Source organism: Chiloscyllium punctatum, chromosome 32, assembly GCF_047496795.1.
Source record: "Chiloscyllium punctatum isolate Juve2018m chromosome 32, sChiPun1.3, whole genome shotgun sequence".
Lineage (NCBI taxonomy): Eukaryota > Metazoa > Chordata > Chondrichthyes > Orectolobiformes > Hemiscylliidae > Chiloscyllium > Chiloscyllium punctatum.
In genome coordinates this window covers 71759071-71777429 of record NC_092770.1, presented here as the reverse complement: position 1 = coordinate 71777429, position 18359 = coordinate 71759071, and the positions used below count along the sequence as shown (strand labels likewise).

The window sequence follows — 18359 nt, the reverse complement described above, 5'->3', positions numbered from 1 at the left end:
TGGAGATTGTGTGTATGTGTAAGGAAGTTTCCAGCAGTGATTAGTTTTTGGCATCAGAAAGTCACCTAATGTTCTGGGGACCTGGGTTCGAATCCTGACATGGCAGGTGAAGGAATTTAAATTCAATTAAAAATATCTGGAATTGAGAATCTAATGATGACCATGTAACCATTATCAACTGTTGGTAAAACCTATTTGGCTCACTGATGTCCTTCAGGGAAGGAAATCTGCCATTCTCACCTGGTCTGGCTTACATGTAACTCCAAACCTACAACAATATGGTTGACTCTTAACTGCCGTCTGAAATGGTCGATTAAGCCACACAGTGGTATCAATCACTATAAGGTCTCAACAAAGTAGTGGAACCCTGACATCAACATAGGCACTGGAAAAGACAATGGCAGAAACAGCCCTGCAAAGTCCTCCTTATTAACATCTGGGAGCAAGTGCCATTCCTGGATATGTCCTGTCCCATCAGTACAAAAGACCCAGGAGAAGAGCTGACACAATGGTATACAGTCAGGAGGGAGTTAGTCTGGAGTCCTCAACATTGACTCTGGGCCCCATGAATTCTTGTGGCTTCAGGTTAAACACGGGCAAGGAAACCTGCTGCTGATTACCACGTATTATCCTCTCTTGGATGAATCAGTGTTCCTTCATGTTGAATGACACGAGGTTGGCAAGGGCACAAAATGTGCTCTGGGTGGGGGATTTCAATATCCATCACCTAGAGTGGCTCAGCTACTGAATGAGCTGGTCAGTTTCTAAAGGACACAGTTGCTAGTCTGGGTCTGTGGCAGGTGGTGAGGGAACCAACAAAAGAGAAATAAATCATACTTGATCTCATCCTTACCAATTGTCTGGCTGCAGATGCAACTGCCCATGACAGTATCGGTAAGAGTGGCCAACACACAGTCCATATGGAGACAAAGTCCTGCTTTCACATTCTCCATGTGTCTGCGTGGGTTTCCTCTGGGTGCTCCGGTTTCCTCCCACAATCCAAAGATGTGCAAGTCAGGTGAATTGGCCATGCTAAATTTCCTATAGTGCTAGGTGCATTAGTCAGAGGGAAATGGGTCTTGGTGGGTTACTCTTCAGAGGGCTGGTGTGGATTAGTTGGGCCGAAGGGCCTGTTGCCACACTGTAGGGAATCTAATCTAAAAAAAAATCTAATCCTATTTGCACTGGCCTTTTCAAAGACCAATCCAGGTGATTGAACTTTGTATATAGGTCTGAAAGGGTTAATTCTGAGGAGTGCCCTAAACACTACCTACTATGATGGTTTCAAACAGATTTGTGGGCAGAATCGTTTAGAAGGATAAAGGAGTTGAACCTAATGTCGGGTCCTCCTCAAATTCTCTAGAACAATGACTATCTTTGTCAATGTATTCTGTACCTGAAGATTGCTGTGAAAACTTCAACCTTCTCCTTTGCACTGATGTGCTGGGAATATCCTCCATCATGTTGTGATAAATGGGACAGCCTTTGAACAGATCTAGCAGCTCCAGACTGGAATCCATGAGGTGCCGTGGGCCATCAACAGCAGCAGAATTGTACTCCAACACAATCTGTAGCCTCATGTCCCGGCATATCCCCCATTCATTTGTGATGAAGGGCTTTTGCCTGAAACATCGATTTTCTTGCTCCTCAGATGCTGCCTGACCTGCTGTGCTTTTCCAGCACCACTCTAATTTAGACTATTAAGAGAGGGGATCAACCCTGATTCAATGGAGCGTACAGGATGGCATGCTATGAGCAGCACCAAGCATACGTAAAAATGAGGTGTCAACCTGGTGAAGCTACCAAACAGGACTACCTGCATGCCCCAAACAGAATAGGCAGCAAGTGATGGATAGAGCTATGCTATCCATTATCGATAGATAGAATAGCTCTGTCCATTTCCAATGGGTCAAATCTGAGCTCTGCAGTCCTGCCACACCCAGTCATGAATGGTGGTAGACAATTAAACAACTCACTGGAGGAGGAGGCTCCACAAACATCCCCATCCTCAATGATGGAGGATCCCAGCACATCAGTGCAAAGGAGAAGGTTGAAGTTTTCACAGCAATCTTCAGGTACAGCATACATTGACAAAGATAGTCATTGTTCCAGAGAATTTGAGGAGGACCTGACATTAGCTTCAACTCCTTTATCCTTCTAAACGATTCTGCCCACAAATCTGTTTGAAACCTTCATAGTAGGTCGTGTTTAGGGCACGCCTCAGAATTAACCCTTTCAGACCCATATACAAAGTTCAATCACCTGGATTGGTCTTTGAAAAGACCAGTGCAAATAGGATTAGATTCCCTACAGTGTAGAAACAGGCCCTTCGGCCCAACTAATCCACACCAGCCCTCTGAAGAGTAACCCACCAAGACCCACTTCCCTCTGAATAATGCACCTAGCACTATGGGAATTAGCATGGCCAATTCCCTTGACTTGCACATCTTTGGATTGTGGGAGGAAACCGGAGCACCCGGAGGAAACCCATGCAGACACTGGGAGAATGTGAAACTTCACACAGTCACCCGAGGCTGGAATCGAACCAGGGACCCTATTGCTGTGAGGCAGCTATGCTAACCACTGAGCCACTGTGCTTCCACAACATCTGAAGCATGTACAGCTAATTAGATACTTAATTAGGTAGATATTGCAACGTAGGATAGATGGCATGCAATGCACACACATTGATGCCCCACAGTCAGCGATGAGGCAAATCAATCTGTTTTCAATGTTGTTTGAATGATAAATAATGGCCAGTACATAGGGGAGAAGTCCTATGCTTTTTAATATCTGATGTTAGTGGAATCTGTGATTGGGCTGAGGGAGCAGACTGCACCTTGGTTTAGCACCTCCCAAGAAGGTAGCATCTCTGACAGTGCAGCACTTCCTCTGATCTGCAGTTGGAATGCCAAGCTAAGCTACGTGCTCAATCTCTTGAAAAGTACAACCTTCCAGCTGAGGTTGCCAGTTGAAACATATACAAATAAATTAATTTAAAAATCCTTCGTTTTAAAAGAAATACATGGATTACATTTTCCATTGTTTCATGATTTTAATAAAAAATATATGCACCTGTTTTCAGTTGTTTAGAGTCTCTTTCTCCATGTATTTGTCTCCGGGAGTGTGCCTTAAGCGGTTGACACTTGGACACATTCTCCTCCCTTTAACTGGGCGCAGCTGATGTTACGCTTCCCTCTTGCTCAGCTGTCATATGATCACTGGCTGCGGAGCTGCAGACATAGGGCAAGCTGAAGCTGAATTGGGAGAGCAGCAGAAAGTGGAGAGCAGGGACCAGGGAAGATGAGCATGCTGGTGCTGATTAATAAGTTGCTGGACTGGTTTAAGTCCCTGTTCTGGAAGGAGGAGATGGAGCTGACCCTGGTCGGGCTGCAGTACTCGGGCAAGACGACGTTTGTGAATGTGATCGCGGTAATAGTCAATCTACTTAATCGTGAAGCAGTGTCTAACTGTTTCATTGTGTGTTTGTTAATCATTATTGTTATCATTACTCATCACTTGTCAGTCACCTTTGACCACCAGGAGAGGAAGGAGGCCCTGACTCCAGGGCACAGCCTCTCTCTCTCTCTCTCTCTTTTCACCTCCCCCTCTACCCTTTACCATTGAAACCACTTCGTGTTCAAACGGAAAGCTTACAGAGAGCTGGCGCTTTTCGGGATGGGAGGCAAGCACTGGACTGGTTTCTGTTCTGTGCGGCCTTCCAGGGTTTAGTACCTTGCTCAGGCGTCAGTGAAGAAGAACAGCCCAGCTCCCCTCAATTATATATGCTCCTACTAAATCTGTCCTGGAAACAATCTTATCATTTCCACTCCATGATTGCATAGTGTCGTGCTTTTGCTGTTTATTCCCGTGCCAAAATTTTACAGCTTTTAGTGGATGTAGATGTACATTTCCTTGTTGTGCACCCCACCCATCGCTAATGTGATGAGCATCATTTTGTGTGTACACACATGCACATTATGCTGTCATGTGTGGTCCAATTGATGAGTCACCTGATATTACACAAGCTCTTCCCGGGAAATATAAACAAATCCTGTCAATCATTCATATGTATAACTGATTAGCAACATTGCCAATAATTTTCACTTGCAAATTTGGGGGTGATACTTTTTGAGAAGTTAATATTTGCTTCTTGTCCTCTTTCAATATTTAAAAGTCTGTGCTCTGGCTGTTCAGTAATTTAATTTTTCATAAGCTTATTGTTCTTCCCATAACTTAACAGCAAAATAAAATCCTCTGCTTCCTTGGAAACTTGGAGATTTCTGATATTCTTTATAGAATTTCAGCTAGATGTCCAGGAGGGAATGAATAACGTTCTTTGTGCTGCAATGGAAAATTTTAAAATCCATTTTTGGAGCAAATTACTTGATGTAATTCATTGTTATTTGCCAAGCAGGTTATGAGAAAGCTCACCTCTGTGTTAAGTATAGATTGTCATTGGACAGAATAGTTATTGCAATACTGTAAAACTCAGAATATGGTGTTCTGAAAATGCTCCAAAATCCATATTTGCCTGCAGATGCAAAACTTCTTTTCATTTTGGCATACCTTTTTAGTTCTGTATTTTAGAAAGAGCATATATTTTAAAATATAAAGTCCTGCTGGTGACTGTTTTTAAAGTTTCAATAAAAATGATGCAATAAGTTTGTCACCTCTCAGTCTGGTTGTAAAAATAAGTCAGAAGGTCTAAAGCATTCTTCCTATTATCTTTGCTTTTGGTTGCAACCTGATCTCCAAATGTTTCCAGGATTTATTTCAAAATCACAATAGCACATTCTATCTTTTCCCATAGGCCAGTCCTTTGCTTTTCACCTCCCTCTTGTGGAGATGCTGACTCAGCAGCTAAAAGAAAGATAACCATCTGGTCATTATTCCATATGCGTATGACTGTGACCATGGTAAATCTGTTCCTTCTCATTGTGTGCTGCCTTTTTACATAGTTAACCACTCACCATTCTCTTCCAATGACTTGTCTGTGTCATCCAACTATTGCCATCACCTGGTTCCACTTCTAATTATTCAGTCTTCACTGGAGAATGATCAACATTGATTTCCCTTCCATGTAAGGCTCCACCAAGGATCTATCTGCCCTTCTGTCCAACTTCTCTTTTACATGGTGCTTTTCAGTAATTAGATTTGATTCCCTACAGTATGGAAATAGGCCCTTTGGCCCAAGAAGTCCACAGAGACCCTCCGAAGAGTAACCCACTCAGACCCATTCCCCTACACTATATTTACCCCTGACTAATGCACCTAACACTATGGGCAATGTAACATGGCCAGTTCACCTGACCTGCACATCTTTGAATTGTGGGAGGAAACCAGAGACCCGGAGGAAACCCACGCAGGCACCGGGAGAATGTGCAAACTCCACACAGTCTTCTGAGGTGGAAATCAAACCCAGGTCCCTAGTGCTGTGAGACAGCAGTGCTAACCACTGAGCCACCATGCTGCCCCATACTTAATAATACTTAAGGCCAATGTTCCCCTGTTGGATGAACAGAATTTGCTGTTAACTGAACCCTGGATATTTGGTGTCCAACACAGACTTGGCTCCCTAGTCATTGACTCCACCCCTTTCCTTGGGAGCTCTGAGAGCTTGAACCATGTTGTACACAAACACATACTTGTGCCTCTAATTTCGACCATTTTCAATCTTTTCTCGGGCTATCTTCTGCAGAAACCCTCATCCACATCTTTATTACCTTTTGATTCAACTATTCTAATGCTTGATGGCTGTCTTCCTACTTTGCACCCTATGTAAATGTGAGGTCATCCAAACTTCAGCTGCCTATTTCTAAATTAAAGCAAGTGACGTGCACTGACAAATGTACCTGGGCTCCTCGATAAGCCACGTGTTTATTTTCAAATCCCTTTCTACCTGTGTAGGGCAGATGTTGTTGTTGTGGTAATAATTTCACTTGGCTTGTCACCTAGTGTTTCTGGTAAATGATCCGGGCATGTGGGTTTGCAGCCCACTATTGGAAATAGTGAAATTTGGAATTAAAAGCTAATGTAATGGAAACTACAAAACTTGTTGATGGCATGAGAGACATCAAGAATTGGCTAATGGGCAGGAAACAGTGAGGTGGGGATTAGGGGTTTGTCCTCGGGCTGGTGACCTGTGACTAGTAGGGTTCCACAGGGATCAGGAGAAAGTGAGGACTGCAGATGCTGGAGAGTCATAGTTGAAAAGTGTGGCACTGGAAAAGCACAGCAGCTCAGGCAGCATCTAAGGAGCAGGAGAGTCAACATTTTGGGCATATGCCCTTCTTCATGAAGGGCTTATACCCAAAAATGTCAACTCTCCTGCTCCTTGGATGCTGCCTGACCTGCTGTGCTTTTCCAGCACCACAGGGTGCTGGACCCCAACTGTTTACAATATATATTAATGACTTGAAGGAAGTGAATGTCCTGTTAAGAGGGTAAAAAAATTGGCAAATGGCGTATAATGTGGGACAATATAAGTTCTTCACTTCACTTCAAAAGGCAAGACAAAAGAACAGTACTATTCAAATAGAGAAAATCTGCAGAAAATTGCAACACAAAGTGACTTGACGATACTTGTACGTGAAACATAGAAAGCTAGCATGCAGATGCAGAAGGTCATCATGAAAGCTAATGGAATGTGAGCCCTTACTCCAACCCCCTTAAAATATGAGTCAGAAAGTTGTACTGCAACTGTACAAGGTACTGGTGAGACCACATCTGGAGTATTGTGATTTAGTCTCCTTAGTTAAGGAAAGATATTTCACTGGAGGCAGTTCAGTGAAGGTTCACTGGGATGATCCCTGGAGTGGAGCATTCGTCTTATAAGCAAAGCTTAAACAGGTTGGGATACTGTTCTGGAGTTTAGAAGAATGGGAAGTCACCTCGTGAAAACATACAGGATTCTTTAAAGGGCTTGACCGAGTGAATGCTGAGATGATGTTTCCCCTCATGACAGAATTGAGGACCAGAGGGCATAGTCTCAGGATAAAGGGATACCAGTTTAATACTGAGATGAAGAGGAGTTTCTTCTGAGGATTGAGAACCTTTGGAGCTCCAGAGAGACCTGTGGGGGCAGAGTCCTTGTGTATATTTAAGGATGAGATCGATAAATTCTTGATAAGTAGGGGGAATGAGGGTTATGGGAAAGGGCAGAAAAGTGAGGAATGTTGGATCAGTCATTATATTAAATGGTGGAGAAAGCTTGAGGGGCTGAATGGCCTACTCCTGTTCCTATTTCTTATGGTCCTTGAGAAAAGGAGCTCTGTTGTATTTATCTGCTCTGGTCATGTGACTCCACACCAATGCCCTCTGAAACAGCCAAGCAAATCATTCAATTGTAAAAGGAAAAGGAACAAAGCCAGATGGAGGAATCAGCATCATCCTAGGCCCCAGAAGTGACCATGGCATGTAAAGGAAATCTAAGGAACAAACGCAGTCAAAAATTGACAACATACTTTTGTTTTTGTGCATCATATACGCCCTAAATAATATGACTCCATCCAAATTTATTGCAATGATATGTTATTGTGACAATGCTGCTCCTTTTAACAATATTATGTTGTCCTTGATTTTCTTCAGAAGGGGTTATAAAAGGCAGAGGTGCTATCACGGCAACCAGCGACTGCTGAAGTCAACAATCAGGGAAGGCTTTTTAGGTTTTTTTTAAACAGTTGTACAATGAAAGGGAAGTAGCCAGTTCCCTAGTTCAGGGATTTTTTTTTATAGTTTAGTTTTAGCAGTTAGAAACTGCTGAGGATAGAAAAGCAGCTATAATGAAAAGAGGTTCCATGCTTCAGCAGACGATCTGTGGCTGATCCACACTCTGACATCTCTCCTGTAAGAACTTAGGTTTGAATTTACTTTTTCTGCCAAGTGATGTGTTTGCAGGAATGTTGCAGGAAATTGGAACAACATCATTAAGTGTCAGTTGGGTTTTCATAGAACATAGACTAATGTAACTTCTGTTATCTTTGAATCATTCGGTAGTCTGTAAATACATTCGGTTTTGTTTAAAACTGAGTGGTTTGACCGGCTGCATTGCTCCTGGAATATCTACCTTGCATCTGCCTAAAACAAAAAAAAAAATTAGGATCTGAGGCACTTCTGAAAATATTGGAGTGGGTCTGGCCTGATCCATAACAATATCGCCTGATCAAATGCTTAACAATGCTAAAGGGTTCTGTATCATATTTTCTTGCTTTACAAACTGATCAGCACTTTGTCTTTTCCCTTTTTTATCTGAAGTATATTGCCAAATATTGATTTGAAGTTATTAATTTTTCTTGTGCAATATCTTGTGAAAAACATCTATCAAATTTACAAGCAGAATTATCTGACTTTTTTGAAGGCTTATTTTGGATCTAGTTTGTTGATATTAAGTTTGCAATTCTGGCTCACTTTTTGTCATTTGTCATTTTGATTTTCTCTTGATTACTTTTCCCACAATAGCTGATCTACTGTTCTTCCAAGGGTTTCATGGAGACTCATAACGGTTGTATCTAGTCTGATTCTTCAATGTAGGACTGAGAGAGTACTGCTTTGCTTGAGGTACCTTTTTAGATCAGATGCTAAATGTGGAATCTGTATTCTTGCTTGGCAACTTACGACACTATACATATACAGTATCTCCAGTAGGGGATTTGGCTGTACTGGCCATCTTCAGCTAACATCACTTAAGATACATTTGATGTTAATGGAACTTTGTCAAGTGTAATTTGACTGATGTGTAAAACAAGTGGAGAATTGGTACTTTTCTGCTCCCTGCTTGGCCAATTGGCTGCTTATCCGTTCACTTTGACAAGATTTGGCTTTTGCATCAATTCCTGATCAAAGATTAAATCATCATAAAATATGCTTGGATAAGTCATTACCTGGCAAGGCCAGCGTTTGTTGCCTATCCATTGTTCTTGAACTGAATAGCTTGCTTGGCCATTTCAGAGTGCTGTTAAAAGTAAGCTACGTTGCCGTAGGCCTGACTAGATGAGGATTTTCTTCTCTAAAACACAATGGTTAGCACTGCTGCCTCACAGTGCCAGAGACCCGGGTTCAATTCCTGCCTCAGGCGACTGACTGTGTGGAGTTTGCACATTCTCCCCGTGTCTGCGTGGGTTTCCTCCCGGGTGCTCCGGTTTCCTCCCACAGTCCAAAGATGTGCAGGTCAGGTGAATTGGCCATGCTAAATTGCCCATAGTGTTAGGTAAGGGGTAGATGTAGGGGTATGGGTGGGTTGCGCTTCGGCAGGGCGGTGTGGACTTGTTGGGCCGAAGGGCCTGTTTCCACACTGTAATCTAATCTAATTTAATGAACCAGATGGGCTTTTACAATAATTGATGGTAGTCTCATGGTCACCATTAGCTCTTTTTTTTTTCCTTATGAAATGGATTTGAATTCCATTTGCTGCAGGTATGGGATTTGAACTTACTTATGTTCTCTCCCCACCCCCCAGAGCATTAAACTGGATTACTAGTCAAATCATTGTAAACTCAGGTGATTTTATGAAAGCCTTACTTTGAGAAAGATTACAGATGTGTAACAGCTGTATTATCTATCTGGTCAATGTTGCCTCCCCATGTGTAAATGAAGAAGAAGCAACAATGATGAATTTGATTTACTCTGGAAGTGAGTGAGAGTCTAAAGAGTGGAGAAGTTAGAAAAAGTCTTTGGGTGTTAGGCTGAGTGGTAGCACTTCACTTGTGTCAGAAGGTTGGAGGTTCAAATCACAAATAGGATCTTTGTGTGTGTTCTGAGCTGATATGACAGTGCAACACCCTCTCAGCACTGCACTGCCTGAAGTGCCATCTTTAAGATTGAGGTGTTCAACTGAGCGACAACATCCTCTCTCCAGGTGAACATGAGATATCATGGTGCTGCTTGAATTCAAAGAGTTCTCTCTGGTGTCCTGGCCAATACTTAGTCTTCAATCCACATCACTAGAATTGATTTATATGGCTTTACTGCCTGGGGATTTAAACACCCAGGGGATACTATTTCTTGATATTGCATGGGATAAATCAAATTGTTTGAAGGCTGGCATTAGTGATTCTGGGGACCTCTGAGTGAGGTTAAGATGGATCATCCACTCCGCTCTTTTCACCCAAAGACTGTTGCTAATGCTTCCTCTTTATCTTTTGCACGGCTATGCTGGGGCTCCCCTGTCATGTCAGCTTTGGGATTCTTGAATTAATAGGACTGCTGAACTTTAGATCTGATTTATTTGTTGTGGGATATTTTTTTAGCTCTGTCTATCATTTACTGTTAATGTTCTTTAGCACACAAGTAGTACTGTGTTGCGGCTTTTACCAAATGGCACCTAAGTTTAGATGTGCCTGCTCCCTCCAGTAGTCTTTTTTTTTTTTGAACCAGTGTTGATTTTCTGGCTTGATGGTAATGGTAGATTAGCAGAGATGTCAAGAAATAAAAAGATTGCAAACTGTGCAAATTATGAAATAGCCCTAAAGTGTTTTGAGCTCAGTGTAATCATTTGTTTATTTTAAGTTGCTCTAGTGTTTTTTGTTTGATTTTCTTCTGAGTTTTTCTCCTTCATTGTGGAAGTTTGTCATGCCTGAGTCCTGGTAGGGCTCTGCTACACTGTTCGTGAGGTCATGTTTTTCTGTGTGAGCCTGTTATGTTTGGAGCATTTGTTCACTGTGCTGAAACAAACTCCTGATTTTCCTCTACTTTCGAGTATTAAGTTTTTTTTAAAATTTGTGCCTGGAAGCCTTTTGCTTTTGAGCCACTATCACTGCCTACTTGCAGCAATGGATATGCCTTCAGAAAGGACCATTTTGTCTAATTTTGTGATGTGTACACAGACATTTCTTTCTTTTAGCTATTTCCACAGTCATGAATGTGAAGATTAATGACTGTGTGGTTCAGCAAGCTTTTGATGGACAGACTATATTTACACAGTGAATGACTCTTGTATGGCTGAGAGCAGATGTAGCTATTTTGTACATCACAACCAACTGTGCCTCAGGTAGTTCAACACTTATGTACCCCAGTACCAAGGTTAAAATCTTTTTGTACTCTGCATTTTACATAATGCAATCGATAAGTGTGGAACTGAAATTTGACTTGGGGATATTTTGAATATTTGCGGTAGAAAAATAATTTCCCTTGAGTTTCCTCAAAAGCTTGCACCCAAATGTCAATTTTGTTGGTTCTGGGGTCCATTGACTTGAAGCTTTCTCTACCCTTAAACTCCAGGTTCGAATGTAATGTTTCTGCTGACTGTGACCCCCTGGGGGTGTAGGGAGCCATCATCCAATCCTCTAGGAGACTGACACCTACGGTCATAGATGTCCAACATTAATCACTGAACCTGCAGTGACCACTGACTGATCTGTTTCTTCTCTTGCTACAATTACTTTAGATATTGTTAATAAACCTGTTCTGAGGATATGATATGCCACGGAGTTTTGCCTGGGCCTCCTGGCTCAGATAAGGTCACTAACACTGTGCCACAAAACCCCTCTTGTAATTTATTTTAAGCTTATATTAACATTCAGCCAGTTGAGCAATTTGGGATGGACCTGTGATCAATGGTATTTGAAGCCAGTTCATTTAGGCCACAGATTACTCATGGCCTCACTGGTCTTGAGGGGCTCCTGTACCTGTCTCTAAATGTAGCCTTATGGATGTAGTTATTTAATTAGCATTAATTTGTTAATCAACACTCCACTTTTGCCATAGGATATAAAGAAAAGGGCCTTTCCTTGCAACCTTCAGCCTTACTATCAAGGCAAAATTTTGTTTTCTTTATGGACCAGTGTAACCTTTACCTCAGGAAAACTGGCATATCCAGTGGCTTCTGAATATGTTTCTGTTGACATCTTAGGAAGAGACACAAAACAGTAAGGATCAGGAGAGGATTCTTCACTGGCTAGCTGTTCCTCACAACAAGGAAGATGTGGTTGTTAGGTGATCAGGACATCCTGAGGCTCAGTGCGGTAGTTCCTCAGTCATTTCACAAGTCCAACCAAATTCTCTTGTTTCATCAATGACCTTCTCTCCAAGATATGGTCAGATGCTGAGATGTTCGATCATTCCAGTGTACAGTGTTATTTGCCATCTTCCAATAATGCAACAGACACTATCCATTTCAAGCAAGACTGGAGTTGATCAGTCACAATGTTTGTGCCAAGTAACTAACATGTCCAGCAAGACCAAATCTGCTTGTTGCACTGTGAAATTCAATATTGTTGACTCCTTCACTATCAATATTATTGGGTTACAATTTGAGATGAAACCTAACTGGACTAGCCATAAATAATATGGCTAGAAAAGCAGGTCAGAAGCTAGGAATCCTGTAGTGATTAACTCAACACCTGAGTCCCAAAGCCTGTCCACTACATAAAAGGCACAAGTCAGGATTGTGATGAAATACTAGCTACTTACCTGGATGAGTGCAACTCGAATAATACTCAAGAAACTTGACACCATCAAGGACTAAGCTGCCCAATCTCAATTGGTATCCTGTTCATCATTACCGCCATCAGCATTCTTTACTGTAGCAATGTGTCAGATTGTCATGATGATGGAACAGAAGCCTGAAGTACCATAGACATTTAAACCTTTTTAAGTACAGAAAGTGTTTTTCTTTAAAGGTAGGAAAAGACTGTGGATATAAATTAATTCCTATTTGGCAAACTCTTCTTTGATTTTTGCTGTGAACTTTCTTTCGTGAATGTACAAAATAAAAGATTTAAACTAATAGTACCCTGTTCTTTGTCTATTAGTTGGAGAAGATGTGCTATTTGAACTGAGGCTCATGTTTTAGCATTGGTATGCTGTGAAAGTCACTGTCAGAAGAACTGCCCACTAATCATCCCTGCATTGCAGGTAAAAGGATTCCATTACTTGAAGTGCTAGAAGACAGTCATTGACAAAAGAGAACTAATTGCAAAGCCAAGAATCCCATTATTAAATGTTCAACTATTAATGTTTCAATAATATTTCATAAATCACCCAGAGTGACAGACTTGTAGATCTTTTTAACTTTTTTTTGTCTTTGGATTCCTTTTTAATCTGTGTGCATTATTTCTTTTTGAGTTTAGTAGTTAATAAATGCACTTTTTAAATATTATCTCTAGAAACCCTGATTAAATTGATTCCCTTTAAAACATAAATTTATTTGGTCTGGGAGGAAGGCCTTCATGAGGAAGGGATTCCCCCTTTGAACTAACCACCCCAATGGAACCTTACCTGCAATCTGACAGTGCAACAAAATAAATCCAGTGGAATGTTTCAAATCTGTGACTTTTATCATCTGTGACAAAATCATCAGCTGCCTGCTCCATCTTTTAGTTACATCTCATTCTGATTTATTTTAGTCTGTCATGGGGAGTTTCAAACAGAAGTATAACTACACCACACAAAAGTAATTAGTGATTTCTTCGGGCAGTAAGGGGAATATAAGACCATATTTGTTGGCAAATATCTACACTGATGTATGAAGTGAGAAACAAGCATAGTTCAAAGCTGATGCATTCTAACATGTTCTGGTTTATTAAAGAGCTTGACTTATTCTTGTAACCCTTCAATTATACAAAACAAAAGGGTGACCAGACATCATTAACAATGTAATCTACCAGTGAGTGGGAATCAGTGACCCAAAGATGCTCTCAATACTCAATACAAGGCTTCAATATTGCTTTAAAGTCTTTTTAAGTATAGATATGTTGTACAACTCTTTATCACCCAGTCTCAAAGGTATTAGTATTTAATATTATATCCAGATATATTTGTCCACTATTTTTTAACTGACATGCTCATGATCTGCTGTGGTTTGCACCTGTATGCATTATCTCTCCCATCACCTGGAATTCTGTTTGCCATGCATTTTATCTAATTGCTTGAATTCATATTAGTCTGCATTCTATCATTTTTCTACAGATCACTTTTTGATTTACTATTCAGTTTCATCTTCTCAGAAAATTGGATATTCCACTTGCCCACTAATTGTGTTTAAATTATAATTGAATATTTAGAATGCAATGTATTTCTGGGGGAAGCATAGCTAGGGAAGCTCTCAATTCATATTTAATCACATTTGCTTACCCCTGCAAATGTCACTGAAATCAGTAGCCATCGGTTTTTTTTTGTTTTGCTTCCATTTTAGGAATACTTCTCAGAACTTAGAAAATATTTTCTTCGTCATTCTTCTTTGTTATCTCTCTTCTACTAAGGATATTGAACTCCATATTGGAAAACATGGCGTCATGGCTTCTCCATTTGTGCCTTGATACGGAGTAGTAAAGGGTGATTACCATAGGATTCACTTTGCTATAGAACACCCTTCCTTTAAAAACAAGTCACTGAGTAATCAGATGATATATTCCCCTTCTTTCTAATCTAAGGGTGATTTTAAATCAGTTGTACTAGTATTTGTAGACAACATGCTTGAAAATTGGGTTTTTCTGATCATCTTTTAGGTTTGGTGGCATACTTAAATGGGAGTGCCCCAGCTATATGACATAAAGTAGCTTGGTTTACTAAAGCTAGAAACCAGGAAGTGATTCACATGCCCTGTTGCAGCATGTAGAAAGGGGTGCCATACTGATAATGTTGGACGTTCCCAATCCCATCATTGCAGATGGTGAAACATGAATTCATTGCAATCTTGAATGGAGAACTGGCCTAATAGCAACTAACTATTGATTGTTGGAAAATCCCATCTTGTTCACTAATCCCCTGTTGGGACAGACCTTACCTGATCTGGCCTAAAGTTACTCCAAATCAACAGCAATGTGGTTGTCTTAACTGCCCTCTGGTCAATTTAGGGATGGATAATAATTACTGGTCAAGGCAGTAGTGAGTTAATATTAGAAAAAAATGTATTTCGAAGCAAATTTGTAATATTTTTGAGACTGTAAAATCAGTGCTTTCTTTAAAAATTAAACCAGAGCAAAATGGGCATCTGAAAACAAAACTAAGTGACTGGAAAACTCCGGCATGGCAGTGTCTGTAGAGAGGGAAACAAAAATTAATGTTGAGTTCAATGATTCTTCCTTAAAATGAATCTATTTTATCCTTGGTTTACAGGTCTTGTGTAAAATAATACTTACTCCTCTGCTTCACTAGTGTGTCAAAGTTTGTGGATGACACTAGGGTGAGTGGTGGAGCAAAGTATGCAGAGGACTGTGAAACTCTGGAGAAGGACATAGGTTAAGTGAGTGGGCAAAAGTTTGGCAGATAAGTACAATGTTAATAAATGTGAAGCCATCCATTTTGGTAGGAATAACCATATAAATGACTATTATTTGAGTGGTAAAAAAATTGCAGCATGCTGCTGTGCAGAGGGACCTGGGTGTCCTTGCGCATGAATCACAGAAGGTTGGTAGGCAGGTGCAACAGATAAAATCCATTTTCATTCTTAATTGTCATTCATTGCTGTAGGGATTGAGTTTAAAAGTGGAGCGGTTATGCTGCAGTTGTGTATGGTGCTGGTGAGGCCACACCTGTAGTACTGTGTGCAGTTTTGAGAGGATGTACTGGCACTAGAGGGGGTGCTGAAGAGGTTCACTAGATTGATTCTGGATTTGAGGGGGTTGGCTGATGAGGAGAGACCGAGTAGACTGGGCTTATATTCATTGGAATTTGGAAGAATGTGGAGAAATCTTTTATAGAAGCAGATAAAATTTTGAAGGAAATAGGTAAGATAGAAGTCAAGAAGATGTTTCCACTGGTGGGTGAAACTAGGATGAGCGGGCATAGCCTCAAAATTAGGTGGAGCAGATTTGGGACCAAATTGAGAAGGAACTTCTTTACCTAGTGGCTTGTGAATCCATGGAATTCCCTGCCCACTGAAGTAGTTGAGGCTTCCTCCGTAAGTGTTTTTAAAGCTTATGGATGAGTCCACTTTATTATTTTTTTTGAAGAGTAGGCCACGAAAAGATCAGCCATAATCTTATTGAATGGTGGAGTAGGCTCGAAGGGCCGGATGGCCGCCTCCAGTTCCTGACTCTTATGTTCTTCTGTTTTAGTCCAGTGTGAGGCAAAGAGGAGTCCAGCAATATGCCTAAACCTTTTTTAATACTTTTTATTGGAGGCTTCCTTACTCTGTTATAAAAATAATATTTCTGTTTAGGGAAAAAAAAGTTTTATACAATTAAATATTTTTATGCTTTACTCACTTGTGGAGCAAAATAGAGCCAATATCTTCAGTGTTTGAAAATAGCCATTTGCAACCTGTTGTACTGGGTCAGACAAAATTTGACCCCATACACCACTGAGTTGGTTGTTGGAACTACCTGAGGTGTTTGGAATTCCCTTCCTCCAAAAAGTGAGTGTAAAGCCTTTTTAAGGTCAAGGTGGGTAAATTCTTGATTACCAAAGGTGTAAGATTATTGGGGGGCATGCAGAGATGTAGAGTTCGGGTTAAAATCAGATCAGGCATGACCTTATTGAATCCCAGAGCAGGCTCAGAGGACTGAGTGACCTCCTGTTGCTCCTTGTTCATCTAGTCATATGTTACTGACTTCCTGCTGTGACAGGATGTGAAAGATTTTTGGAAACCCCATTGTGATCAGTGTCCAACATACCCACAATACCTATTCCACAATGGCATTTATCATATACTCCCTTTGATACTATCTTACCCCCTCAAAATAATGCATGTTCTAACTACTGAGTATCGAATGAAAAGTTGGACTCTTCAGCACCTTTTTTCCAACATAATGACTTGGTTTTATTTTCCACACCTGGACCTCTTTATGTTTAAAAATGCTTTGGGCTTATTTTAATTTCAAAACCAGTCTCTAATCTTACTTGAATCTCCTCTTGTTGTGTTACATTTCAATCCTCTCAGTTGGATGCTGTTTGAGTCTGAGGCTTCAGAACACACCCACTCCCTCTGTTCTCCCATCCCACACTGATTGCAAGGCCCTGCTTTGTATCAGAATGATGCCAGATTTCTCCCCTCAGCCCGTCTTCACGTCTGCTCTTTCCAGTGGGAGGGAGGGGGCAGTAGCTCATTTAATTCTAACTGGGAGAGAAAACCTCCCACCCTTAATTTCCACTTCCCCAAAGAGGCAAATCCAGTTGCTCTGCCCACATTTCATGTTATCAGTACCATTTGCAGGGGTTCCATTGGGGAAAGGTCCAGCTTTACCACATCAGCATGGTACATCTCGGACTCGTTTAGTACAGGTCAGCTGTTGTGTATTTGGAGCTCATTGACATCTGACATGGCAATCTTGTTGCCAGGTCACATTGCACTCGGGGACAGACCATCTCATGTATTGGAATAGGGTGTATCTCCAGGCTCTTCGCATACTTTCTTAGTGCTTGCTTGGAGACTCTCACATCTCTCCCTTTTTGCACATTGCCTTTCATTTCTAAACAAAGCAGCACATCATAGTTCTGTCCTGTCTTGCCTTTTGGTGCAGACAGAAAGCCAGGCTGATAGTGATGTTTACCAACATTGACTAGTCGAAGGGGTTGATATGTTGTTTGGCACTGTTGTCATGTCAGTATCATACCTCCAACCCGTAGCAGCACCTTTACAAACAAATGTCCATGTTTGAAAGTTAGAGAGGTAGTCCTGATTCTAGTCACAGGGGACAATAGTGAATGAGGGGGTGTTGTCACTGTTATTGAAGGGCAGCATCTGATCTCCGTGCACCAGGTTGGCCCAAGGCCAGTCAGCCACTTGGCATGATCAGGACTGGGGACTTGTACCATTACAGTCCAGGGAGTGGGTCACCTTCTACCTTGCAGGCCAAGTCTGTCAGGCTGTGTAGAGTTCAGTCAGGGGTCGACCTCCAGTAATGGCCTGACAGCTTCCTAATGCAGAGGTCACAGCTGCGAGTCTACTTGGGATGCAGAGCAAGTTCAGGAGACTACAATCTTCTGACTCAAATGTCATTTCCACTGGACAAACTGTGTGACCCTGGAGGAGCAAGGGCCAGGCATCTCTAGAGTGCCCTGTGCGGTACCTGTGTATGTGGTTCCTCCTCTGGTTGGGTATGTACAGGCCCTACCCTGAGCCTTGAGAGAAAGGGGCACCTAGAGTGAGGTTAGGGTCCCTCATCCGCCTGTTGTCTTGCTGACGGTACTGATCAGTAGTTAACAGGATGGATTGCAAATCTGAGAGCATCTCCCTCACCCGATTATGCATTCTATTGGATCTGGCTCTCCCGTGATGCCAGACCATGCACACACAGACCAGAGCCAGCACAATACTGATGAACATCCATCCCTTAATCCAGTTTACCAAGTGGCTCTGTTAAACCTACTTGCTGTTCCAGCAACTGTTGCATTTTTACAAAACGTACAAATGGACAGCACCATGGGGTCCTCTTCTGCCTAGGTCTGAGCGGATGTCTGGCTTTCAGCAATCCTGAGAG

At 41.5% G+C, this 18359-nt stretch overlaps 1 protein-coding gene across 1 annotated transcript in view; it reads left to right on the top strand.

Annotated features, from left to right (window-relative positions):
• The first annotated feature begins 3206 nt into the window (after nt 1–3206).
• The window catches only part of LOC140458265 (ADP-ribosylation factor-like protein 8B-A), a 98414-nt gene continuing 83261 nt past the window's right edge, over nt 3207–18359 (top strand). Inside the window, exon 1 of the mRNA XM_072552661.1 lies at nt 3207–3432. Coding sequence (XP_072408762.1) covers nt 3304–3432 — 129 coding nt within the window. The 5' untranslated portion in view covers nt 3207–3303. The remainder of the gene's footprint in view (nt 3433–18359) is intronic.